This window comes from Chrysochloris asiatica, unplaced genomic scaffold (genome assembly GCF_000296735.1).
Source record: "Chrysochloris asiatica unplaced genomic scaffold, ChrAsi1.0 scaffold00023, whole genome shotgun sequence".
Classification (NCBI taxonomy): Eukaryota; Metazoa; Chordata; class Mammalia; order Afrosoricida; family Chrysochloridae; genus Chrysochloris; species Chrysochloris asiatica.
In genome coordinates, this window is record NW_006408541.1 from 13,251,808 (window position 1) to 13,279,564 (window position 27,757).

At 43.5% G+C, this 27,757-nt stretch overlaps 1 protein-coding gene across 1 annotated transcript in view; it reads left to right on the forward strand.

Annotated features, from left to right (window-relative positions):
• B4GALT5 (UDP-Gal:betaGlcNAc beta 1,4- galactosyltransferase, polypeptide 5) overlaps positions 1-27,441 on the forward strand; it is a 90,171-nt gene extending 62,730 nt beyond the window's left edge. Inside the window, exons 3-9 of the mRNA XM_006839193.1 lie at positions 13,958-14,071; positions 15,049-15,173; positions 16,553-16,669; positions 17,341-17,528; positions 18,220-18,342; positions 26,100-26,201; positions 27,254-27,441. Of these exons, the coding sequence (XP_006839256.1) occupies positions 13,958-14,071; positions 15,049-15,173; positions 16,553-16,669; positions 17,341-17,528; positions 18,220-18,342; positions 26,100-26,201; positions 27,254-27,401 (917 nt within the window). The 3' untranslated portion in view covers positions 27,402-27,441. The remainder of the gene's footprint in view (positions 1-13,957; positions 14,072-15,048; positions 15,174-16,552; positions 16,670-17,340; positions 17,529-18,219; positions 18,343-26,099; positions 26,202-27,253) is intronic.
• Positions 27,442-27,757: the final 316 nt, after the last annotated feature.

Sequence of the window (27,757 nt, forward strand, 5' to 3'; positions counted from 1 at the left end):
TATATATATATGTAAGGAGTCCTGGTGTGGCACTGTGGGTTAATGTGCCAGACTGCAAAGCCATTTGAACTGCAAGATTGGTGGTTCAAGCTCACAAGCTACTCCTCGGAAACTCTGTACAGGGTCTCTATGGGTCAGAATTGACTCAACGGCACTTTACAACAACAACATATATGTAAAGACCAAGATTTTTACTTTTGATCCCTTTCTTTTGCTGTTGGATAAGCACTCGACTGCTAACTACAAGATTGGTGGTTCAAATCTACCAGCCACTCCTAAGAAACCCTATACAGTGTCCATATGAGTCCAAACTGACTTATCAGCAGCAACAAAAAATTCAGGAAATATTTTCATATGGTTAAAATGGAGATTTGACAAGACTTCTCTGGTCTGGCTAGGTATATTTTTATTTTAAAAATAGATTCTGAGATTTCATTTTGCTAACCATTCATGAGTTTATTGCATTGCTTATCTACCCTTTGTTCTGTTGATGGGCATTTAGGCAGTCTCCATCTTTTTGCTGCATTGAACACGTGTGCATGTATTTATTGGCGTCATGGCTCTTATTTCTTGAGGATATATACTGAGTGCAGGGATTGCTAGGTCATACAGTATGCCTATTTCCAGCTTTTTGAGAAAGCGCTGCACCGGTTCCCTTAGTGGTTGTACCATTTTACAGTCCCACCAGCAGTGTAGGAAGTAGATTTGTTTTATTTTCTATATGGTGGTGGGTGGTTATGTGCTGTGGAGTCGGTTCTGACTCATAGCGACCCTGTATAGGGTTTCTGAGGCTGTATATCTTTACTACAGGAGCAGAAAGCCTTCATCTTTCTCCTGAGGAACCACTGGTAGTTTCGAACTGCCGGCCATGAAATGAGCAGCCCAACTCGTAACCACTGTGCTACCAGAGCTCCTTTGTGTTCTGTGTAGTTAGTAATTTTTCCTCCCTCTCCTCCCATCTTTGGTAACCATTAAAGAATGTTGTTTTACTGCATATAAAATTTTTCTTTCCTTTTTTTCCCCTTAAATAATGGTCCCATATAATTTTTGCCCTTTTGTCCTTACCTTATTTCACTTTGCATAATGTCCTCCAGATTCACCCATGTTGTGAGATGTTTCACTAATTCTTCATTCTTCTTTATGGTTGCTCACTTTTCTGTTGTGTGTATGTGTCAGTGTGTTGATGCACTCATCCGCTGATGGACACTTAGTTTGTTTCCATCATTTTGCGTTGTTTCACATGTAGTCAGATAATCTTGGGAAGATGGGATGGCTTTCACGTGACTCTTTCCCTAAGCCCTGCCAAAGACATGCTTCCAGCTAAGTGGTGAATCCAGAGCTCTCTCTCCTGTATCACTCGGGATAAAGGGACATTTGTGCTGTCACAACAGTTACCCAGCCCAAGAGTTCATGCTACTTCTGCAAGGCTAGTTGACACTAGAACTCATCTGGGCATTTGGTGACGTTGGTTCTCTGTCTCCCAAGGTAGAGGCGTGCATAGCAGTACCCCACGCCCATACACCACTGCTAAGCATCTAGCCCAGGAAAACTTCCCAGACACTAGCTTCATCCTCAGAAAATTTATCTAATGAGCATTTATATTTGATTTTGCATACTTATGTTCTCAGGTTAGCGTGCACCAAAACACTTCGTTTGCACATCTCTTTTGTGTTGAATGTATCTGTTTCCCTCACAGATTGGGAGTCTTTGAGACAGCTCTACTATGTGCTAGTAATCCAAGATCCCAGTAAGGTAGCGACTGTGTCCCCATTTTATGGATGCAGGGACCATGGCTCACCGTGAGTACAGAACTTCTTGCAGCAGTGGTGTGCTGGAGGCGCTGCCTCTGACTCTCCGAGACCCAGTGGTCTCTGGTAACTGGCCTCATCTGTATATATCCCCAGTTCCTGTACATCACCTACAACATTGTTATTGTTAGGGGCGCACAGTAAATGACCGCAGAGTATGAAAGTGGATGCGTAGGTTTCACACAAGAAAGCGCCTTTCAGCTGGTGTTGCATATTTTTTAGATTCCTTCTTGACTGGCTTCTAATTCCAGGCACATCTGTGCTGAGTAAGGATTAAGGAGGAACTTAACTTGTTGGAAGTGCTCGGGTTCATTCCATTCGCTCAGCTTCCAGCAGGGCTCTGCAGCACACTCAGAGAGTATATTCTGGGCCTGCAGCTAGCTGCTGAGTGAGCCAGGTGGCTGCCACCACTGACTAGGCCACTCCCAACCCAGGAGCTCAGTGGTCCCCAGGGTTGGAGAGGTGGTCCGCCCTGGCAATCATGCTCTAAAGCTAGTATGCAGCACCTTAGTACTGTGTGTGTCCTTTAAGCTTCAAAATGAGAAGTAGTACTTGTCTTGATAAGAATGTACTTTGGGAGATCAGCCCTATGAGCTTGGGAATAAGCCTTAGTGATGACCTGGAGAAGCTTCTAGATGTCAGTAAAAGCCATTGGCATGCGAGGTTGTGAATCCTGCAAAGAATTTAAAAGAATATTGGCATCAGAAGGCACTTTTCTGGGATCATCCAGTCCAGTCACTTAGATTTACAGGTGAGGGGTTAAGTAGCTTGGCATTTCTCATTTGTGCTTAAATAATCCAAGCTTCCCAGTGCCATCCTACCTGCTAAATCTCAACCAGGGCAGGAGTAGATTTCCTCCATCTTGGTGCTATAGGATAAGCACTGAACTACTAACCACAGGATCAGCAGTTCAAACCCACAGCTGCTTCTTGGAAACCTTATACCGGGTGGCTATAAGTCAGAACTGACTCAATAGAACTTAACAACAACAACAACAACAGTGTGCATTTGAATACAGTTGTGAACACACACAGGTATACAGCCCTTTTAGTCATATATAAGGGGGCTTCAGAATGGGAAAGTTCCATTATCTTTTCATTCCATTTTCCTACACATATTTTGAACCCCCCAGTCTGATTCAGAAAAAAATGTTCTATTATCTACACAGCTCAAAAGAACAGTTGGTTGCCAAGAGCAAATAAATTGAATAAAATTGTTTCCAATGTGTTTGGTGAGGTGGCTTCTAGACACCTGCTCCATAGTCTTTGCTCTGTTTACTCTCCCAGTGGGGAGTTCATCCTTAGGATGCTAACTCTTGAGGAATGCCAATTCATAATTGACACACACGTGTGCTGATGTCATCTTTCTAGCATATATGGATTTTTTAACCTTTTTCAAGCAAAGGACTCGGTGTCTGGCATGATTTTCTCAGAAGAGAGGGAGAAGTGCTGGTTCTTTCTGCAGACTGCTGACCAGCCCGGTGATTGCTGGTAGAGCTACTGATGCCTGTGCCCCATCACCATGAGTCTAACTGAATGTCATGGGTCTGGGGTATCACTTGGGCGGTAGGAGTTTTAGGAGCTTCCACAGAGATTCTGTTGCACATTGAAGGCTGTGGATCATTGGGGGTAACGTGAAGTTGAGAAACATTGCTCTGTGAGCCTTGTGGCTATTGAATCTGTAGATAGGATGTCTCCTGTTTTCCTGTCTTACAAATGTAATGGCAACTGATTTCCAGAGCCGGATTCAGAAGAGGCCATGGAATGAGGGATATCATTGTTGATGTCCAGTGGATCTTGGCTGAGAGCAGAGCTTATCAGAAAGATGTTTACCTGTGCTTTATTGACTGCTCAGAGGCTTTCGATTTTGTGGATCATGACAAGCTATGGACAACATTGTGAAGTCTGAGTATTCCAAACACTTAATTGTACTCATGAGGAATCTGTACCTGGACTAAGAGGCAGTTCGAACAGAACATGGGAACACTGAATAATTTAAAATTAAGAAAGGTGTGCGACAGGGTTGTATTCTTTCACCGTAGTATCCAACCTGAATGCTGAGCAAATAATCCAAGAAGCTGGGTTCTATGAAGAAAAACGTGGCATCAGGATTGGAGGAAGACTCATTAACAACCTGTGATATGCAGATGATACAACCTTGCTTGCTGAAAGTGAAGAGGACTTAAAATATTTACTGATGAAGATCAAAGAGCACAGCCTTGGGTATGGATTTGCATCTCAATGTCAAGAAAACAAAAATCCTCTCCACTGGACCAATAAACAACATTCTTATCAATGGAGAAAAGATTGAAGTTGTCAAGGACTTCATTCTTCTTGGATCAACTATTAACACTCATGGAAGCAGCAGTCAAGAAATCAAATGATGTATTGCATCAGGCAAATCTGCTGCACAAGACCTTTTTAAAATGTTGAAGAGCAAAGATGTCAGCTTGAGGACTAAGGTGCGCCTGACCAAGCCATGGTATTTTCAGTAACCTCATATGCATGTGAAAGCTGGACAGTGAGTAAGGAAGATCGTAGAAGAATTGTTGCTTTTGAGTTATGGTGTTGGAGGAGAATATTGAAAGTACCATGGGCTGCCAAAAGAACCAACAGATCTGTGTTGGAAGAAGTGCAGCCAGAGTGCTCCTTGGAGGCCAGGATGGCCAAACTTCATCTCTCATACTTCGGACATATTGTCAGGAGGGACCAGTCTCTGGAGAAGGATATCATGTTTAGTAAGGTGGAGGGTCAGAGAAAAAGAGGAAGATCCCCAGCGAGATGGATTGGCGAAGTGGCAGCATCAGTGGGTTCAAGTGTGTCAACAATTGTGAGGTTGGCCCAGGATTGGGCAGTGTTTCGTTCTGGTGTGTGTAGGGTTGCTATGAGTCGGTACCGACTAGATGGCACCTAACAACAACAACAACAACTTTCCTTGTTGGACTCCTAGTGTGGCACTGTAGTATCAGCACTGGACTTTGGTTTCAACCACTGACCTTCTGTTCAATCTGCTGCTCCTTGGAAACCTTGTACAGGGTCGCTGTGAACCGACTTGAGGGCACTTACCAACAATAGCAAGAACTTTCTTTGTTGGCAGAATATGACCTGATTTGAAATAGATTTGAAAAGTAAAGCCATAGTCATGGAAACCAGCCATCACCTCCCTGAAGTTCCCTCATTTGGTTGGCTCATGCTTTAGAAGAGTGAGAAATTGATTCTGGAACCCCGAGTAGAACTCCCCAAATTAGCCATGGACATATAGTAAGTGATGAATAATTTGTTTCCTCTGTGCCTTTCTCATCTCTAAAAGATTTCCACTGCTGGCGAGAAAGTAGACTTGCCTTTTTTATACACAAAGGGATTGTTTGATTTTTCTGTCCTTTTTTCTCAAGGAGTGTGGGGGAAGGTTACAGAGGACTTTGACGTTTGTGTTTGAGGGTTCCTTTTTTTTTTTTAAATTCATTTGAAGAAAGAATGAAGTGGGGTTGTGTTTTGTCTTGTTCTAATTGCTATTGCTACCAAGTTTATTCTATCAGTTTTTTTTGTTTTTATTAAGGAATAGGAAGAAATTTATCTTTGTCTTCAAACACATTCCGAATAGTCAGTTCTCATTAAGGTTGCCTTGTCTCCTCCCTGCCCATGTTTTCTTCTTTCTTAGCTGCAGCTGCTGCTTTTTTAATTTCCTGCTTAGGTTGTAGTTCTAAGGCTTGAGTCTCTTACTGGCCAGACTTAGATTCTCTTTTTGTTGATTTGCTTATGAAAATGCTTATTAGAATACCTCTGGGAATTTCTTTTGCCTACTGGGCAAATGTAATTACTGTGATGCTACCGCCAACCAACCTCTCCCTCCACACATGTACACGTCACCAACAAACACGCACACGTTCCAGGTCCCACCAAACATTTGCCTGTAGTGATTTTTTCTTAAAGAAAAACATTTTGTGTGTGTGTGTTTTAACAAGCGATATTAGAATCCAGAGTTGTGGAGGTTCCTCACTCAGATTTTCAAAGAAGTTAATGCCTTACAAAAACTTTGAAGATCTATGTGAAGAACTTCCAAAACTCTGGATTTGATGCTGCAATGTCAGCAGCTGCTCCTTGGAAACCACGTACGGGGTCTCTATGAGTCGGAACCAACTCGACAGCACTTAACAGCAGTCTCTGTGAAACCCAAAGGAATTGTGCTGTGTGCTGTAGGGTCGCTATGAGTCGTAGCCACTTGGTGGCAGAGGGTCTGGATTTACTCTGTGAATGCCGGTTGTAGTATTTTCAGAAAAGCTTTCTGTAGACTGTTCTGCCCCTCCCCCGCCTCACATTAAGGACTGTTTAAATTCTCTTCAGGTTGCCTCTCATTGAGTTTTGTCCCCTGAATATTTGTAGAGGACACAGCTGTGAAGGACACCTGGGGGTATAGTGGTCAGTCATTTAGCTGCTGACCAAAACATTGGTGGTTCAAACCCATCAGCCACTCCATGGGAGAAAAGATCTGGTGATGTATTTCTATAAAGATCACAGCCTAGAAAACCCTATGAGCTCTTCTGTTGTGTTACATGGGGTTGCGATGAATTGGGATCCACTCAGTGGAAACGCACTTTCTTGTTTTTAGGCAGCCATGTGCCTAAATAAAAGGATTCATTTATTAGTAGACATTTGGTTCTAGAAACCCTCTCAAAATGCCTTTTATTATGTCTCAGTTGTTGAGTCTAGAATTCTAGGATGGAGAGTGAATTTGGCAAAAAGTCTTAATTTGCTAGATTCAGCATGAGGATCAAAAAGAAATTGAACTGTTCATGAACAACTGCCATGAGACCAGAAGAACAGAATGGTACCTACTAGCTAGCATTACTGAACATTTTGATCAAAGATTCTATAAAAGAAACATCAAAAGGAGGGAAAATCAGGACAGAATTCCAAATTCTTGTGGATACCAGACTTTCTGGAGCCAAGAACCTGAATTAACCTCTGAAACTATTGCCCTGAGGTAATCTTTAAGTCTTAAACCAAAGATAACTTCCTGAAGTCTTCTTAAAACCAAACAATATTCTAGCTTAACTAGTAAAAAAATATCTGCCTTGAGCATTATGAGGATCACATTGACATTAGCAATTCAAAAGGTCAGATAGGAACTTTAGAGGGAAAGTGAGTTTATGTTAACTCAGAAAAGGAGGATGAGAATAGATGTCAGACCGACCTGAAGAATGTAATCAGTGATACATGTTGAATTGATGTGTGTTCTGCTGTGTATACATGCTGTGTTTCAGAAAAATCACAGGCGCGGAGTGTAGCCAGAGCTCTGCCATTTACTAGCCAACTTTCTTGGCATGAGTTTGTTTGTGTGAGATCTCTGGGGTTTCACCTGTTAAACATTAACGATGGGAAGAGCTCCATCCCATTACACTGCTATAGGCCCTTTAAGAAAAAGGCTTTGACGCCTACTTTGAAGCCCCACTAAAATGATGGTAAAGGAATATATAAACTTGTATATTGGTTTGGTTTGGTTTTTAAATGGTTTTTATTTAATGGCATAACCCCTTAAGGATGAAGAGAACAGGAAAGGAGACCTTGGCCAAAAAAAAAAAAAGGTTAGAAGTTGGGAAGCCTATGAGGTCTGAGATAAAGGACTTAAGAAATGGATTCCTAATATGACAGCACGGAAAACTAAGAGCCACCCACTTATACCCTAGAGTCCCCCAGAACTTGGGGGTCACCAATATTAAGTCTGTTTGAAAGTCGGAATAAAAGGAGGGCTGAGAACTATTTAAAAAGCAGACAAATATCTAGGTCCCGTTCCCCGTCCTGAGAAAAGACTTAAACCTGTAGCGATGGTAAAAGAGAAGGTCACTGAACTTGGGGACACCACACAGGCAGGCTGAGGGTCTGAGACAGTATCAGAAAGGTGGGGAACATATGCCTACCCACCTGTTTTTCCGCTTTGGTTCCAGGAATGCTTGTAGCCAGGCCTGTACTGTTCTGGAAGGAGGTTTAAATACGCTTTTCTGGGGATCAGACTGAGAAGAAAAAAACTAAAGATATTGAAATCAGAAGTTTCCAAACCAAACTTCCGGATCAGAACACCCTACAGTTAAGAAGCACATAGTCCAAACCCTCACAACTCGTGAATATTAGCAGACCATGAAAGATCCCCCTGGTAGAGATCAAAACAAACCAGAAAAGGCTACGGAAGAAACAGACTCTGCAGGAAGCAGAAAACTTAACTTTCACATGTATCAGGAGAGAGAACAGACAATGATTGCAAACATGAAACGGGAAAGATCATTCAGAAAAGTAAAGGAGCTCTTGGTGATGGTGGTGGTGTGTGTCACTGAGTCAGTTCCAACTCAAAGCCACCCTGTGTAGGGTTTCAGAGCTTGGAAATCTTCATGGGAGTAGATACCCTCATTTTTCTCCCATGGAGCAACTAGTAGATTCGAACTTGTAACCATTCAGTTAGCAGCCCAGTTTGTAATCCACTACGCTACCAGGGCTCCTTAAAAGAGCTCTTGTTGTTACGTGCCATCGAGTTACTTCCAACTCACAGTGGCCTGTGCATAACAGAAAGAAATGCTGCCCAGTCCTTTGCCATCTCATTGCTTCTGCCACTGTGCCAATCCATCTAATTGAGGGTCTTCCTCTTTTTCACAGATCCTCCACTTTACCAAGCATGATGTCTTCCTTCTCCAGGGACTGGTCCCTTCTGATATTATGTCCTAAGTATGAGAGACGAAGTCTCACCATCCTGGCTTCTAAGAAGAATTCTGACTGTACTTAAAACATAAATTTGTTTGCTCTTCTAGAAGTCTATGCTTCATTTAGTATACTTCTCCATGCATCAGTTCTTTTACTGTCTTCCTGATTCATTGTTCAACTTTCTTATGCATATGAAACTGTTGAAATACCATGGCTTGGGTCAGGCACACCTTAGTTCTCAAACTGACATCTTTGCTCTGAACACTTTAGTGAGGTCTTATGCAGCACATCTGCTGCAACACGTCATTTAAGTTCTTGACTGCTGCTTCTGTGAATGTTGATGGTTGATCCAAACAAAATGAAGTCTGTGATAATTTCAGTCTTTTCACCACTGATCATGATGTTATTTATTGGCCCAGTTGTTAGTATTTTTGTTTTGTTTTTTCATTGAGGTGCAACCCATACTGAAGGCTGTGATCCTTGATCTTTAACAAAAAGTACTTTAAGTCCTCTTCACTTTTCAGCAAACAAGGTTGTGTCATCTGCATACTGCAGGTTGTTAGAGTCTTCCTCCAATCCTGATGACATGTTCTTCTTAGATTATTTGCTCAGTATACAGATTGAGTAAGTATGGTGAGAGATTACAATTCTGGCACACACCTTTCCTGATTTTGAAACGTTCAACTTTTTTGACTCAAACATTTCCCTTGTTCTGTTTGAATGACTGCCTCTTGGTCTATGTATAGGTTCCTCATGAGCACAATTAAGTATTCTGGAATGCACATTCTCCACAATGTTGTCCATAGCTTGTCACGATCCATACAGTCAAAAGCCTTTGCATAGTCAATAAAGCACAGGTAAACATCTTTATGGTATTCTCTGCTTTTAGCCAAGATCTATCTGACACCAGCAATGATACCCCTCATTCCATGTCTTCATCTGAATCCAGCTAGAACCTCTGGCAGTTCCCTGTCAATATACTGTTGTAGCTGTTTCTGAATTATCGTTAGCAAAATTTTACTTGCTATTAATGATATTGTCTGATGATTTCTGCATTCCGTTGGGTCACCTCTCTTTGGAATGGGCACAAATATGGATCTCTTCCAATCAGTTGGCCAGGTAGCTGTCTTCCAAATTTCTTGGCATCTAAGTGAGTGCCTCCAGCGCTACATCAGTTTGTTGAAAGATTTCCATTTGTATTCCATCAATTCCTGGATCCTTGTTTTCTGCCAGTGTCTTCAAGCTTGGACATCTTCCTTTAGTACCATTGGCTCTTGATCATATGCTGTCTCTTGAAATGGTTGAACATCAATCATTTCTCTTTGGTACATTGACTCTATGTATACCTTCCATCTTCTTTTGATGCTTTCTGCATCATTCAATATTCTGTCCCTTAGAATCCTTCAGTATTGCTAATTAAGGCTTGAATTTTTTTCTTGTGCTCTTATCAGCTTGAAAAGTGCTGAGACTTGTTCTTCTCTCTTGGTTTTCTAACTCCAAGTCTTTGCACATTTCATTATAATCTTTGCCTTTGTCTTTGTGAGCTGCCTTTTGAAACTTTCTGATCATCTTCTTCCATTTGCTTTAGCATCTCTGCACTGGTGAGCAAGTTTCAGTCTCTGCTGACATCCATTTTGGTCTTTCTTTCTTGTCTTCTTAGGAATTAAAAATAATGGCAGTAGAAATGAAATTTAACTGAGGGTTAAAGTTGAGAGATTCTCTTGGATAGCAGAGTAGAAAAATGGCAAAATGGCAAGTTGGATAGAAAAGGTGAAAAATTCAAAGACCTGTAGGAGGTCTTTAACGAGGATGTGTAGCATCCAATTCACTGTTTTCCAGAGAAAGAGTTGAGAACACAGCAGGGAGGAAACATAATTCTCCCCTTTTCCCCAACACTCCCCCAAATCCACAACTGAATTTGCATTTTCAGTCTCTAAAGGCCTGGTGTGGTGCTCTAGGCTAAGCATTGGACTGCTAACTGTCAGGTTGGTGGTTCAAACTCACCAGCCACTCCTTGGAAATCCTATGTACGCAGTGGGAACTGACTTTATAACAACAACAAAGACCCAGTGAATGATCAACAGTGGGTAACAACAGGCTCACAGCAAGACACAGAAGCAGGAACATACCCTGAACAAATAAAGTGTCTCAGACTTTCAGAAAGAAGTTACTGGAAAGATCTGAAATGAAAAATGGCTTCAGATTGATCACCACAGAAGCTATCACTGGAATACCAGCTTCATAATCCTAATGGAAAATACTTCCAGCCTGGGATGTTGTAAACCAAACTATAAATCAAGTGAAGAAGAATTTTTAAAAAAGCAATCAGACATACAAGAATTCTTTCTCTTAAGAAGCTATTTGGGTAAAATTTAAGAAAAGGTTTTCATGTTAAAGGAAACATTCTTTGATGGTTACCAGAGGTGGGAGGCAAGAGAGAGTAAATCTCTGGCTAGAGGGTAGACACATGTTAGCTTGGGTGACGGGGAGGGCATTAAACAAGAAGGGGGAGGTGGTAGAAGAATCATGAAGATGTGAAGGTCTGCGTGGGCTAAAGGGGATAGAGGTCAATAGTGATATACACACAACCTTGGAACAACAGTGCTCTATGCATAAATACATGGATTAAGCCATAAATGAGTAGGGGAGGAAGAGTCCTATATATACATATACTTACATATCCCACAAATATATATGACTTTGAAAAAGTCTGTACATCATGCGTATTTACCTTTCCTACAAACTCAGCTTTGTGGTGGGTGGAGCATGTTGTTGTTGTTAAATGCCATTGAGTCAGTTCCAACCCATAGCAACCTTGTATAGGGTTTCCAAGGAGCGGCTGGTGAGCTTGAACTGCTGACCTTGCAGTTCAGACAACATTGCAGTCCGGCACATTAACTCACAGCGCCACATCATACACCAGGAAAAATGATGGAAACTTCCTAGATGTTAGGAAACATCTAAGGCAATGAGTTGATGGGCCTGAAGGCTCAGGAACATAGTCTTAGGGGAAACCACGGTCAGTTGGCATAACATAGTCCACAAAGACAATACTCTACATCCTACTTGTGTGAATAGTGCCTGGGCTCTTGAAAGCTCATGAGCGGCCTTCTTAAGATGCAACTATTGGTCTCTCCGTGTGTGGAAGAAAGAAAAATGATAAGATTTGAAGCAGCTTGCAAGGGGATTGTAGTCATTGAGATGAAACAAAGAGTATGATTTGTTAAATATAAAACTGCTGATCTTGTCTGTAAACCTTCACTCAATTCACAGTAAAAAGTTTTAAAAAATTAAGAAAGAAGCTATTCAGACGATATACTTCACCACATGGCTAAAAGAAAAGAAAAAAAATGACTTTAGGAAACATGAGGGTCAAGGAACCCTGGTGGCTCAGTGTTTAAAGAGCTCAGCTGCTAACCAGGTGATGGGTGGTTTGAAAGCATGAGGTTCAATGTCGAAGAGTTGAAGAGAATCTCAGGACACACTGGTGGGGAGGTGGGGGTGGGGGGGGTAATGTCTGTGCACCAGTCACAGAGGGAGCCAGCCAGATTGACGTCCATCAAAAGGCACTGGAGCTGTTTTGGAAGATGAAGGTGATACACTACTTGATGCATGTGAATGTCTTCAGATGAACTTGGCCAAAGGCCGTAGTGTTAACTTAGAAATTATTACATAACAAGCTATGCTCACAGAAAAACCAGACAGTCACTCCAGGGAGAAATAAAGTTGTGCAGGAAAGGAAAAGTAATCAATTTTCACACTTCACCACTATGAAAACTGTTTATAAAGCCATCATCCTGTGAACACCAAAGATTGTTGTAATCATGATAATGTGGGGCTATAACTGTTTATAAAGCCATCATCATGCAAACACCAAAGATTGTTGTAACCATGATGATGTGGGGCTATAGGCAGAGGGGTCGGGTGGGAACCGCAGGGGTAAAAAGAAGAGCTAAATCCTAATACTTCATTGTGGGAAGTCAGTAGATATGAGCTAAAATTCAATCTAGAACTCTTGTGAGTTTCAGAAAGCAGTTTGACCTTTTATTCTGAATTCCTTAGAGTCGGACTACGTCTGAGGCTAATGAATAGGGGTGACCAGAGCAAGAGGGAGCAGCCCGGGGGCCTGATGTTAACTAACCCTCACAAGGCATAATTAATGTAACATCTGTCGTGCCTAAGTGGTGAGTCCAGGAAAACCCTGTGCCCAGAGGCTGGGGCTTCTTGGCTGGTAAGCAGGAATATCTGCCCTTAGGAGTGTAGTGCATCCCCTTGGAACAGGGACATTTTGCATTAGGACCTTTCCTCGACCTTGCCCCAGACATTTCTTCATTTGTATTGCTTTTATAATAAACAGCAATAGCTTTAATATAACAAATTAGAGCTATTTGTTGAAGTTGTGGGATACCATCAAGCTTTGCGTGTCATTCCAGTGAATGATAGGACTGAAAGGAGCTGTGGGGGCTGCTGGTCCGAAGTGGAGGGAGTCATGTGGATGGCTGAGTCATGTAGATGGCCGAGTTGCATTGGTACCTGCTGATCTAGTCCTCAGTGACTAGGGATAAGAGGACAAAGGACAGCTGAAGTCTGAACTGAGCAGGAAAGGGAAACTGAGATTCTTACAGTATAAGAATCACGTGTGTATGAGATTTGTTATGTACCAGAAGTGGGTGTTCTTAATCTGAGTGGAACACAGGAACATCCATCTCCAAGACTCAGAGACCAGAAGAGCTAGATGGTGCCCAACTACCATTACCAATGGTTCTGAAAGGAGCAATCACATTAGAAGGTCTGGGTAGAGTAGAGAAAATAAGGAACAAAACTCAAAATTTTAAAGAAGATCAGGCTTACTGGATGGAAGAGGCTGGAGGAACCCAATTCTTGCCCACCCATCAGGTCTGGAATGGAACCTACCCTTGTGGTCCAATTTTCAGCCAAGAGGTAGATAGGGATATGTTGTTGTTGTTATTGTTAAGTGCCATAGAGTCGATTCCGGCCCATAGCGACCCTGTATAGGGTTTCTAAGGAGCAGCTGGTGAGCTTGAACCGCCGACCTTGCAGTTTCAAACAGCTTCTCTGTAGCTAATAGAGGTAAATACTAAATATTAGCTCAAAAATCACTCCCTAAAGGAGTGAGGCTATTCCTTTTAGAGAATAAAGAAATGGTGGGGGCATTGGAAATTGCTGGTTGTTATCTTAGAGAATGATTTGACTCTAAACTCTCTGTGTGTATAAGGTTGTGATACCAATATAAACGGAAATGTTGGTTAGCTTTCTTATTATTATTATTTATAGTTTCAGGTTTTTAAGTCATAAAGAGCTACTCCAGAGCACTGTTCCACCAAAGGTGAACCCGTAGGACACAGAAGTTCTCTTTGGCCCATGTCTGAGACTTGCAGTATTGGTGATGTGTATCACTCTGAGTTACCTTTTTTGTTGTTGTTTTTCTCTTGATCTCCCCAGATTATCCTCTTGACTTGAATCACAGTGAAACCTTCCTACAAACCACGACTTTTCTTCCTGAGGATTTCACCTACTTTGCAAACCACACCTGCCCTGAAAGACTCCCTTCCATGAGTGAGTAGACAGCTAGATTGCCTTCTTCTGCCCTTCCAACTGTTGGCAATTTGGTTGAAATGAACAGGGGGCATGCTCTCTGATATCTCCCTGCCACCGGAAACAGGGACTTTGAACGTCCTTTGTGATCCCCGCATCTCCCATCAGCCTTTCTGGAGGCCCTTGGGCACCCTTTCCTGCTTCATCGTTCACTCTCCTTTGCACGGGTCTCTAGCTGGGCCTTTGGTCTTACAGGATATTCTAAGGAAAGTATACTGTGTGTTTCACCCAGGCAAGAATTTAAACAACCTGCTCTGTCAGTTAGTGTAAATCTCAACACTGGCATTGGTTATGACTTGTTTGACATTGGGGAAGCTGTCTTCTTAACAAAGTCCTAGGTATGAAAATGATCGTGTTTTTTCTTTCTTTCTCTCATTGGAGTCCGTGTATAGTCTAAATAATGATGTTAAACTATCAGAATCATTTTTGTGTTGTGGAACTTCTTAGTTCTACCTCTTGACGGAAGTCAGAGATGACCCTGAGCAGTGATCTGAGCATGGGCTGAGCTCTGGGCCCCCAGCTCAGCAGGTGCTCACTGACTGGGATGGTTGCTGTGTGTCCGCATTGCTTCAGGGGTGCCTGAGAGAGGCTGAGCTCAGCTGCTTCCCCACCTCCCCATGGAGAAGTGATCTTTCAACAGAAGCGATGTTTCAGGGGTGAACGTAGGTTCTCAGAAGTCATTTTCAACTGCTGTTTTATTTAAAGTTTTGACTCCTGCCTTTCTGCATTCTTGGCAGAAGCAGAATTAAAAAATCTGTTTTTTAATTATAGCAATATATAAATATTGCTACTAGTGAAGCATTGAGGGCTGGTATGTATTTAGTTGGGCAGTAGAGAAAGGACTTCCATACCAGCTAGAACCACAGTCACCTGGAAAGATTAACACCTTATAAAGACTTCACTTTCTGTCTGCTTAGCCTGTGTTTTCTTCTCTGCAGAGGGCCCCATCGACATAAATATGAGTGAGATTAGATTGGATGATATTCATGAAATCTTCTCCAAAGACCCAGCCATCAAGCTCGGAGGTCACTGGAAGCCCTCTGACTGTGTGCCTCGATGGAAGGTAGGGTTGTCATGGGACTAGTCATGAGATTTAGTCATTTGCCTCTTTCCTCTGCACACGAGGTATTTGCATTTGATAGAAACATTTTGGAGTGATAGGCTGGTCCAGTGACTCTTCTGTAGCCACGGGAATGTGCCTCGTTCCAATTACAAAACAGGAGGATCCTCTTGTCTTCCTACCAGGACTGTTGGCTGAGCAAGGGACGGGGCTGGGAGATCTCTTGTGACACGTTTGCAGAGGTTGTCTTCTCAAAGCAGTATTCATGCTTTGTTCTTCACTGGCTTCTGCATGGTTGTTGTTAATGCCATTGAGTCGGTTCTGACCTACAACGACCCTGTATAGGGTTTATGAGGCTGTAAATCTTTGCAGGAGCAGAAAACCTCATCTTTCTCTTGAGGCTACTGGATTAGTGGATTAAAAACCAAGTTATCTAGTCTAACTTGACACCAAGATTTGTTTCAATGTTTTTCTGTATGTAGTCAGGAGACATCAGTAGTGTGGGTCAAGCTAAAGGCTAACATTAAAGGAATAATTTTTTTTTTTAAAGCATGAGGAAGGATATATTAGAATGTATTGCATCTTATATGGGGAATTACTGTTTTGTGAGTCCTGGTATGGCACTGTGGGTTAATGCTCTGGACTGCAAAGTCGCTTTGAACCACAATGTCAGTGGTCCAAGCTCCCCAGCTGCTTCTTGGAAATCCTATACAGGGTTGCTGTGGGTCAAAATTGACTCGACGACACTTAACAACAACTAACTTTTGTGAAGCTGATTTTAGTTGTATATATCAATAGCTAGTATTTGTATACTGTGTCACAGTGAAAAGTATGTCTCTTCCTATGGGTGTTATGGTCTAGAGTGAATTCCAACGGCCTAGGATAAGCACTAAGGAGCCCTATAGCTTAGTGATTACGAGTTGGGCTGCTAACCACAAGATCAGCAGTTTGAATCCACCAGCTGCTCCGTGGGAGAAAGATGAGGCTTTCTGCTCCCGTAAAGAATCACAGCCTGAGAAACTTTATGCAGGGTCTCTGTGAGTCAGAACTGACTTGGTGACACATACCCACCAATCACCAGGAGAGCACTGAGCCCTGTAGGATGAACATTGGACTGGTAAATACAAAGTCGGCAGTTCAGACCCACCAGCAGCTCTCAGAAGTGCAGGGTCTCTGTGAGTCGGAACCAACTGATGGCAGGGGGGTTGAGTTTGAGACTTTTGACTCTGTGACCCACTTGTAGCTTAGGTCTTCATTCAGAGGACGCTGAGGACAAAGCAGTTTCTAATTTTGCAAGGGTGTTCTGCTACCAAAAAAAAAAAAAAAAAAAAAGCCCAGGAAACTAAGTGGGTGGCTTCTTCTTTTGCTGTGATCCTCTCTAGGTGGCCATCCTTGTCCCCTTCCGGAACCGTCATGAGCACCTCCCTGTCCTGCTGAGACACCTGATCCCCATGCTTCAACGCCAGCGCCTGCAGTTTGCTTTCTATGTGGTTGAGCAGGTGAGTGGCCTTCTGTTTCTGCTCTCTCCTTTTCTCCCTTCTGTCCTCTCTCTCTCTCTTCCTTTGTCTCTTCCTCTCTCCTCTCCCTTTCTCTTCTGTGACTGAGCGCTTCAAGGGAATCTATCTTCAGTGAAAAGAGCTAATAAATTGGAATGTTACAATTGCATCACGCTGAAAATTCTGTGCTCCTGGCTTGAGTTGTTGCTAAATCCTGGTAAACTGGAGTCCAGGATGCAAGTTGTCATGAACAGAGGCCTCTTGTCTGGTGGTTGTGCTGTGCCTGTTCTGGGTTGTATGTTCAGGCTCCAGATCCAGGAAATTCCCCTGATGACACAGGTTGTATCAAGGTCCAGTCCAGAAGACAAGGCCATGTCCTGCCTCTGCTCTTCATGAACCATGTGACCTGAGGCATTAGCACACGCCTTGGATGTTCATGATCCTTGAACTAGAGGCTCTATAGACACATGAAAGTTTACAAAACAGCTTTCCTTATGCCCTTCATAAATTGGGTATTTGATTCACTAATCCCCTTTTGATTTCTAAATAATTCAAGGCCAGAGGCCAAGTAACGGCTCAGTTATACAGTGAGTGAGTCAGCAGTGAGTGAACACTGTGGACCTAATCTTTCCCAGCCATGAGTCCCATTACCATTAAAGTTCTGTTTCTGTTAGGTTGGTACCCAGCCCTTTAATCGAGCCATGCTTTTCAACGTTGGTTTTCAAGAAGCAATGAAGGACTTGGATTGGGACTGTCTGATTTTCCATGATGTGGATCACATACCAGAAAACGATCGCAACTATTATGGGTGTGGACAGATGCCGAGGCACTTTGCAACCAAGCTGGATAAGTATATGTATCTGTAAGTATCCTTCCCTGTTAATTAAAGACACTAAATCTAAAAGGATGTGAGAGAGACACAAAGATGGTAAACGATACAGTGAGCTACAACCTAAACATCCCATCAGCTCAGGAGTGGAGCTGTGAGAGTTGGCATAGCGCTACAGTGAAATGTTTGTTGGCAGTGAACCAGAATCAAACCTGAGATCTGCCACACCACGGGTGAACCTTGAAAACATACCAATGGAAGAAGCCCATTGCAAAAGACCATGTATTGCATGCTCCTGTTTATGTGAAATGTCCAACTTGGACACATCGTAGAGACAGCTGTTGCCTAGGGTTGGGAGGAATGAGAGAAAAGAGGAAGTAACTGCCAATGGGTACAAGAGTATAAGGGTACAAGGCTTCATTTTGGGGTGACAGAAATGCTCTGAACTCCATTGTGGTGTTGGTTGCACAGCTCTGAGTTGTGCACTTTAAATGGGTGGATTGCTTAGTATGTGTATCTCAGTAGGACTTCTTATAAAGAGATAGTTGGAAAAACAGTCAGGTGAATACATCGCAGCAAGAGGAAATGCTTTCAGGTGTTCCAGGGCAGTAGCACAGACAGGATGGATTCACTCAAGACTCCGTCCTCGGGTGAGACGACCCCTTGTAGGAGGCAAAAAGTGGGTCTTTGATGAACCATTGACTGATGCTGTATTTCTCCTTAGGCTTCCTTACACTGAGTTCTTTGGTGGCGTGAGCGGCTTAACGGTGGAACAGTTTCGGAAAATCAATGGTTTTCCAAATGCTTTCTGGGGCTGGGGTGGAGAAGATGACGACCTCTGGAACAGGTATTTCCTCCCCCGTGCCTTTTACAAATGCTTTCTTAGACCTTCCAGACCAGCCCTTCTAACAGAGACTTATGGGAGTGATTTGTGCAGTTTAAAATGTTCTAGTAATCACATTAGACTAAAGATTTTTTAAACAACCCCAAGAAAGGTAAAGTTAATATTAATAATATATTAACAATCTATTCAGTACAGTATAGTTATATATTAGGAGTCCTGGCATGGTGCTGAAGGTTAAGCACTAGTCTGCTAACCACAAGGCCAGCAGTTCAAACCCACCAGCCACTCGTCAAAAAACCTATATGGGTTACTATGAGTCAGAACTGACTCGATGGCACTTAACAACAATGACAGCTATATGTTAAGGGGCCCTGGTAGCACTGTGGGAGTTAGGGGTTGGGCTGCACAGCTGACCGTTCAAACTCACCGTTTCTCAGAAGAAAGATGAAGTTGCCACTCCTGTCAAGATTCACAGACTCAGAACCCTTAGATGGGGGGGTCACTGTGAGTCAGAATTGCCTCGATGGCAGTGGGTCTGGGGGTTTGTTTGTTTGGTTAAATAATACCACTTCAACATGTAGTCTAGATAAAAATTGTTAACAAGATACTTTTTACTCATTTTTTTCTTTCTAAATCTTCAAAATCTACCATGAGTGCATAGCTCATTTTGCTTCTGACTCCTCACATCTCAACTGATCATCGGGCCATGTGTAGTTTGTGGCCACCGAGTGGACAGAAAGCTCCCAGCGATTGTTGATCTGATTGGCTGTTAGGAGGTCTGGCTTTTTTTATGACCCAGACTAGAATTTTTGGAGTTTTAAAAATAATTTTTATTCACTTAAAAAAATTATGCAATTAGAACATCACAGATACACACATACACACAAAATCTTTGAACGATCCTACAAACCAGAATTTAACATCCTAACAAACGGCTCTTTTCATTTCTCATTCTCTTTTAACATGCAAACATAAACTTTGGTTATAATTTAACAGTTTTTGTCTTACAGTGAAGACATACATGTTCATTTGAAAATACAGATGAGTGTAAAAATGAAATGAATTGTCCACGGTCTGAATACGCAGAGATAACAGTAGTTAACCATTTTCAGCGAATTGATTTTGTTTGTTAAAAATGATCGACGAATAATAACTTGTCTGATGTCTTAAAAGCCTGTATTTGTTTTTTTAATCTCAAATAGCAATAGACAGATCTCTTGGTTGTGAGCCTCCACTGTCTGTGGAATTCTTTTCAGGTGTTAGATGTATGTAAGGTCTCAGTGGACTTTACTGCTTTTATTATTAGATCAACATTAAATATTCTCTGAGAACAGAATTTTAAATGGCTGTCTTTAATTCCATTATGGAGCTTTGCTAAAATGTATGCAACCAGTGTGCCCTTTGTTACACATTGAGAGACCTTTCCCACTGCTTCAGACTAGTGGTAGGAGCAGCAGTCAAGAAATCAATGACATATTGCACTGGGCAAATCTTCTGCAAATGAGTTCTTTAAAGAGTGAAAATGTCACTTTGAAGACTAAGGTGAACCTAGCTCAAGCCATGGTATTTTTGAATCACCTCAGATGCGTGTGAAAGTTGGACAGTGACTAAGATAACCATAGAAGAATTGATGCATTTGAATTGTGGTGTTAGAGATGAATCTTGAAAGTACCATGGACTGCCAGAAGAACAGATGAACCTGTTTTGAAAGAAGTATACAGCCAGAATGCTTCTTATAATCCCAGATGGCAAGACTTGTCTTGCATACTTAAGAAATGTTACTAGGTCCTGGTGTGGCACTATGGGTTAATGCGCTAGACTGCAAAGTTGGTTTGAACCACAAACAAGGTCAGCAGTTCAAGTTCACCAGCCGCTCCTTGAAAACCCTATAGAGGGTCGGTAGGTCAAAACCAACTCGATGGCACTTAATAACAACAGTCCCTGGTTGTTGGCAACGAATATTGAATATGCCATGTGTTGCCGAAGAACGAGAGGATCTGTTTTAGCAGAAGCACAGCCTGAATGCTTCTCAGAAGGCAGGATGGGCATGCCATCAGGAGGGACCAGTCCTTGGAGAAGGACACCATGCTTGGCAGAAGGTCAGTTAAAGGTGGAGACCTTCAATGAGATGGACTGACACAGTGGCTGTAACCATGGGCTCCGACAGAGCGATTGTGAAGATGGCCTAAAACCAGACAGTGTTTCATTCTATTGTCCATGGGATGTGTCAAAACCAACTCAGTGCCACCTAACAACACAACAAACACACTGTAACATAATAGACATTTTTCGTCTTTTTACTTAGGAAAGAGTATGTGTTGGTTATTAATTATAAAGTAATAATTTTCTGGTAAGATTTAAAATGATACAAAAGTATATAAACCCAAGGGAGTAAAGTTGTAATCCCTTTTGCCATTTTATTTCATTTTCTGCCAGTAACCATTTTAACAAGCTGTTGTTTCTGTCTATTCATTTATAAGCCAGCCACATTCTTCTCAATTATGTGTAACAATTACATGGTGTTCTATTATGTAGATACACTAGAGTTTACTCCTGTTGATGGGCATCAGCTGTTGGCAGGTTTGAACAGCGTTTGTTCCCCATGTGCAAGTATTCTTTTTTTTTCAATGTTTTATTGTGAATTATATGATAGTTTACATGAGAGAACTCTAGTTTTACATTCATTCCATCTTATATCATTACATTGCCATGGTTCCAGTCCCCTCCATGCATCATCTTCCGACCAAAGGACATATCCTGGAAGCCCGTCCTCTGCACTTCCTCCCCCCGCCCCAGTCTTCGGCCCACAGTTCCTCTCCCTCTCGATCCAAAGTCCCCAGCTGCTCCATCCCTCCATGTCATCATCCCTGTCTCCATCTCAGGCATCCCTGCTTCTCTGGGTAGGCTCTCCGCTCTTCTCCGTTGGTGGTCCCAGAGACTTCCGCTCCTAGACTGGAGAAACAGTCGCTCCCTTCCTTGCCACAAAATGTCCACCTTTGCATTTCCAACACTCACAATCCGTCCTGATAACCATTATTCACTACAGTATCGAGAGTAACTCATCTGTATTTCATTTCATCAGCTCCACCTAGACAGATTGGATAGTACTCACTGGTGATTCTGCCTTCCTTCATGCCCCCTAGCTCTAGGTTCCCTCTTGAAAGCTTGTAAGCCAGTCACTTCTTGCCTTTGTAGTCCCTCCTTCCCCATTTGGGTATCCAATGCCCAAGTTGCCCCTCTATGTCTACTGTGTATGTGGAGGGGGGTGGGAATGTTTCCTGCTGTAAGGATTTGTCACCTCTTTTGAGTCACTGCATTCGTATGCATAGGTCAAGTTCATCAGATTGAATCAGCTCAGTCATCTCTTTTTTTTTTTTTTACCTCCCCCTCCCTACTTTCTTCTCCTGGTTGAGCTCAGATCATCCAGTCATCTGGTCCCGGTCACGTGGGTGTCATCTGTAAGTGTGTGTGTTCTTGTGCACATGCCCTCTCTTCCCATCAGCCGGCAGCTCCATTCTCCACTCGAGTCCTCCGTGGCCACGTCACTGACTCTGGGCCCAGGAGTCCTGGGGTCTCCTCGTACTGCTTGCCAATCAGGTCCCCAACCGGGTCCACAGAAGCCCTCTGAATATTGTGAGGCTTAGTTCGCCACTTCATTGCTGCCTTTACCCCACTTCTCCCCAACGGTGATGTGTGTGTTTACCAATCCGAGCGTGCGTTTCCTCCGAGTCTCAGTTTTGGGAGGGGGCCTACGTTGGTAGGACCCGACCAACTGCCCCAGTGTCTCCTAGGGAAGCGACCCGTTTGTTCCCGTAGTAACAGTCCATCTGTCTCCATTGTATCATATTTTTCCTGTAGGTCCTCCATTCGAGGCATATCTTTTGTTCTTCTCACCGCTCCAGGCTTCTCATCTCATCCTTTCAAGTGGGGATTTCTCATCTCTGGTGATCTGGATGTGGTTATAGTTTCTACCTATAGTTCTATGTATTGCAGAGGCTCCACAGAAAGCCTACATTGTAGCCCCATTTTAGGTATTCCAATCAGTTAAAGGCAGAAGACGGACTTAAAGCCTTCTAGTGTGATGTTTCTGACTATTCCTTTCTCTCCCCCTAAGTATTCTTAAAGATTAAATTTCCAGTGAGGGACTGCAGAATCAGGAAATGTATGCATTTTTTAAAAAACATTTTTATTGTGACTGAGTGAAGGTTTACAGAGCAGACCATCAGTTTTACTTCTTTTTATCTCACTGCTTGCAATGGCCTCCATGTAATGTCACTTAGCCCACTTCCTCCCTCTGGTCCTTGTTTCCATTCTACCTTCCTTCCCAACCCCTCTGAACTCTGTCCTCAGGTTAATGGTACCTTTTGTTTTTAAATCTTGAATGGCTGCCCATTCTAAGGTGAGCAGACTTTACTAGTGTTGTTCCCCTTATATACCTATCTGCCACTTGGCTTAAATTGAGCCATACAGTGAGTTCATTTCCATGGTGACCGAGGGCCATACATAGTCTTGGGTTCTTCCAGTCTCCTCTTGACCAGTATCCCTGGTCTTCTGTATTTTGAGTTTCTTTCCACATATTCTCCCACTCTATCTAGAACTTTCTAACGTGATCCCTTTCAGAACCGTTGATAGTGGTAGCTGAGCACCATAGTTCTCCTGGTGTCAGGATTGGGGAGACTGATGTTCACGTGGTCCATTAGTCTGTTGGACCAGTTGATTCCGAGTGTCTTCAGTTTTCTTCACTCTTCTTTCGTTCACACTGGGAGACACCAGTAGCTGTGCCTTAGAGAGACAGCTGCTCATAAGCTTTTAAGAAAGCAGCATGTAGGACATTCTTTCTTAGATGATGGGAAGTGAATGCATTTTTAACGTTTGGATAGCTGTTGCCAATTTTTCCTTCAAAAAAGATGGCAAAATTACTTTCCCACCAACACTGATTAGCATGCCCCTTTACTTATATCACTGCTAACATTGGGTATAAACAGCCTTTACATTTTTGGCCAGTTGGATAGCTAAAAATGGCATCTCATTCATTTAACATAAGTCTCTTAGAACCTCATGTTGGTGAACTTCATTTCCACACACAGCACTGATTTGTCCAGTCCTTGAATCCAGTCTAGCTCCTGGATCCAGTTCACGTTCTCACTGCTACCCTGTGCCCTGTGCTGTCGTCTGGCCTGCTCTCTCAGCTCAGCGGGAGCCCAGGGGCTGGAACCATGGCAGGTTTTCCACAGCACCCTACATGATTCCAAGCACACAACAGGCTTTGCATAGTTGTTGAGTACCATCGAGTCCGTTCCAACTCATAGTAACACTGTGTAGGGTTTCTGAGGAGTGGCTGATGAGTTTGAACCACTGATCTTACAGTTCAAAATGACCTTGTGGTTCATTGCTTATCCTACAGCACCACCCCAAATGGCTTGATGTTGCTGTTGTTAAGTGTCATTGAGTCGATTCCTACTGATAGTGAGTAGATATGGGGTTTCCAAGGAGTAGCTGGTGAGCTTGAACTGCCAACCTTGCAATGCAGACCTACCTTGCAGTCCAGCGCCTTAGCCCACAGTGCCATAGCAGGTCTCCTAAAATCTCTTAATTCTACTTTTTGCAAATAGAAGCATGTCATATATGAGTTCATCCTGCTGGTAACTGGGAAGGTGGGCAGGGACGTGATTTCTGCTTATGTAATGTTCCCTTGCTCACAGAATTTTCCCAGGCATCATGCTTGATAAAGTAGAGGGTCAGAGACAAAAAGGAAGATCCTCAACAAGATGGATTCTCACAGAGGCTGTAATAGTGGGCTCAAGTTTACAACAGTTGTGAGGATAGCTGCAGGACCAGGCAGTGTTTCGTTCCGTTATAGTTGAAGGTTACTGTGAGTCAGAACTGGATTGCATCCAACAACAGCAAAGGCAAATGCATTAGTGCTTTGACTCTGACCTGGATGAATTGCTTTGTTACTATAAAGACTGTGGGAGGCAAAGGTGCTATAAATGACCATGAAAAATTATTTTTGGTGGGTAGCACACAGCTCAAGAGGAAGGGCTCTGTATTTGTCTGCTGAGAGCCCATGTCAAGCCTCACTTTACAAGATTTTTAGTTTTCTATTTCAAAAGTTTATGTAAATAAATGTCTTTCTGAACCTGGGAACTTGTCCAGAGGGTGGTGATGAGCCATCAAATCGGTTCTGACCCAGAGCAGCCCTGTGTAGGGTTTCCAAGGCTGTGAGCCTTCACAGGAAAAGCCTCGTCTTTCTTCTGTGGAGTAGCTCATAGATTCGAACTGCTAACCTTGAGGTTAGCAGCCCAGTTCGTGATTCACTACACTACCAGAGCCCCTTATCCAGAGGGTATGGTGGAATACTTACATGTATAAGTCCCGTTGTTCAATTCGGGGACTCTCATTTTCCACGCCATGACATTCTGGTTTGACAGTTTTTTGTGGCGGGAACTGCCCTGTGCATGGTTAGAATGTTGAGCAGCATCCTGGCCTGTAAGTACTAGATGCCGGCAACACTCCCCTCAAAATGTGACACCCACAAATGTCTCAACGTTGTCTCACCCCTAGTTGAGAACAGCAGTTCAAATTCATCAATTTAAGTAATCATGTTGTTGTTGTTAGGTGCCAAGAGTCACATAGGGTTTCCTAGTCTGTCCTCTTACGGAGCAGTGCACCACGTCTTTCTCCCAAGAAGCCGCTGGGTGGCTTTGAACTACCAAACATTGAGTTAGCAGCTGAGGGCTCCTAAAGGAGTCCCAATAGAGATGAATGTTTTGCTTCCATACTCTAGAGCTGGGTGTGTACTTTTCCTCTGCAACCTGTTGGTGTGGCTCCTGGTCCATCTTTTAGCTGAGCCCTCTCGTCTGTGCTTCTTAATTCACAATTACAGGGCAAGTTGCTAGCCCAGGGCTCTTTATCTGGAGTGAGAACAACGCAGTAATGGCTGACTATCAAGTCCTTCTACATATTCATGGTTTTCCCTTCTATCAGTTATAGGTGTCTCTGCTGCGGTGCTGCAGGATAAGGCACTGGACTGCAAGGTTTGTGTGTACTGCAAGGTCAGCAGTTCAAACCCACCAGCCGCTCCTTGGAAACCCTATACAAGGTCTTTATGAGTCAGAACTGACTCGAGGGCACTTAATACCACCACTACCTTACCTAACTTGTTGTTGTTGTTGTTGTTGTTGTTGTGTGCTATGGAGTCGGTTCCGACTCATAGCGACCCTGTACAGGGTTTCCGAGGCTGTAAATCTTTATGGGAGCAGGAAGCCTCATCTTTCTCCAATGGAACAGCTGGTAGTTTCGAACTGCTGACCTTGAGGTTCGCAGCCTGATTTGTAACCACTACGCTACCAGAGCTCCTTTACCTAACTTAGTAGGTGTTTTTTTTTTAAAAAAAAAAAATCGACTTGCCTTTACAAAGTCTTTTCAAAGACTTGAACTTACTTTTCTTGTAAGCAATTGCCCATTTTGCTGTGCTTTATTAGCTGTGTATTACTTAATGGAATGCGGTAACTACAATAAGGAACGCAGTATAAAGGGTTGGATGGAGTCCCTTAGTAATAACTGGGAAAGCCTCCAGGGCAACAGAGTGTGGCGTGTGGGGGTTAGAGGGGCTTGTAGAATCCCAGCCAACCTGCAAGTCCATCCCTGGAGGTGAGTTGAGAAAACGTTCGCAGTACTTGGCTGAGAATGTAAACTTGTAGCACCTCCATCACCTTTGAGTCCATCTGTCTACAGCCTGTTCTCTTTGTCTTTTACAGAGTACAGAATGCGGGTTATTCTGTGAGCCGTCCGGAAGGTGACACGGGGAAGTACAAGTCCATTCCTCATCACCACCGGGGAGAAGTCCAGTTTCTAGGGAGGTTGGTGCTGCTCATGGAATTCCTCTTACATGTGTCCTCCAGCCTCCGCATTTGCAGATGCCTGAGGGCAGACGGCAGCCCCTCAGCTCACTCCCCACCCTCAACCCAAGGTCCCGCTCTGGCTATTTTTCATGGCTGCTTTATGCGTTTCTCCTTTCACTCTGCCGCAGACATTTGGGGGCGAAATCAAGCTACTATGGACAGTATGAGTGCTCAGGGAGAACACATGCTCTACTTGGGAAGCTTTGTGGCCTCCTCTGTAGCCTTTAAGGAGCTGTAGAAAAATCCGCTCAGGACAGTTTCTGACCATTGTCACCACTGAGGTGGCACAGCTGAGTTGGTACCTTTCTGCAAGCTTCTATATTTGGAATCACAGTTGCCCTTTTACCTCCTTTAAATAAATACAAGTGCTCCCCGATTACAGACTTGTGATTCTGGTCAGTTCCGTCTTGGCTCTCGTGTTGTGTATTTGCCCTTACTTGAACCAGCCCCTCCTCCCAGTAACCCTACAGCTCATTCACCTTGATTGGCTGTGTGTGCAGCTCCAGACTCTGGAAAAGGTGAAGTAAGAATGGTGTGCCCTTGTCCGAACTGACCTATGCGTTGTTAAAGACAGGATTAGGAACCAAGCTCTTTCATAAACTGGGGACTGCCTGTAATCCCCACTGGGACAGACTGGATGTGTGCAAATAGGGACGAGGACAGTTCTCTAGACAGTGGGGTCTGCGCTGCTTCGGCTCTGGTGATCTGAGAGTAAGGGGCCCTAACTTTGTCACCTCAGCTACTTTCCATATTTCTGCCTGCCACCTCCATAGTCTGTGACCTTGGGCCTTGGTTTCCCCAGGAAATGAGTGAACATAATAGTTGACATGCCTGGCATGACATGGGAGCTTCGAATCATAAGAATGTTTAACCTGGAGAAGCACTTGCCCAGTGCCCCCCACCCCCATGATGTGAAGGTGGGGCTTTGAGGTGTGTCCTTATTCATGGTCCTGTGTGACTGGGGAAAGAGTTGTGATCCTAGCTTCCAACACTTCTCTCTGCTTAAACAGGTACGCTCTGCTGAGAAAATCAAAAGAGCGGCAACGGCTGGACGGTCTCAACAACTTGAACTACTTTGCAAACGTCACATATGACGCCTTGTATAAAAACATAACTGTCAACCTGACACCTGAGCTGGCTCAGGTGACTGAGTACTGAGTTGAACAGGAGAGAGAATATACTTTTGCTTTACCCACCGCCATCAAGAGAGCATCCTGCTGAGAGGCCCTGGGGTTCCACACAGGAAGACAATGAAAATGCAGCATCCTTGAAGGGTCAGTGAAGGGTCATTGGCTCAAGGAGAGAACCTGTACCACGTGCCTCCACCGTCCCGACCTGCTGGCATCAAGTCTGGGGAGGGTGGGAACGCCCCTCATCGGCACTGCTTTCGGCTTCACCAGATGGATGTGAGTACTGCTGCTCTTCTCCCCCTGGTCTCCTACCTACCTACCCCACGTCCCGTCTCAGCCACGATCTCCAGTACGGAGCTGTGATCCGCCTTGGTCCTGCCATGG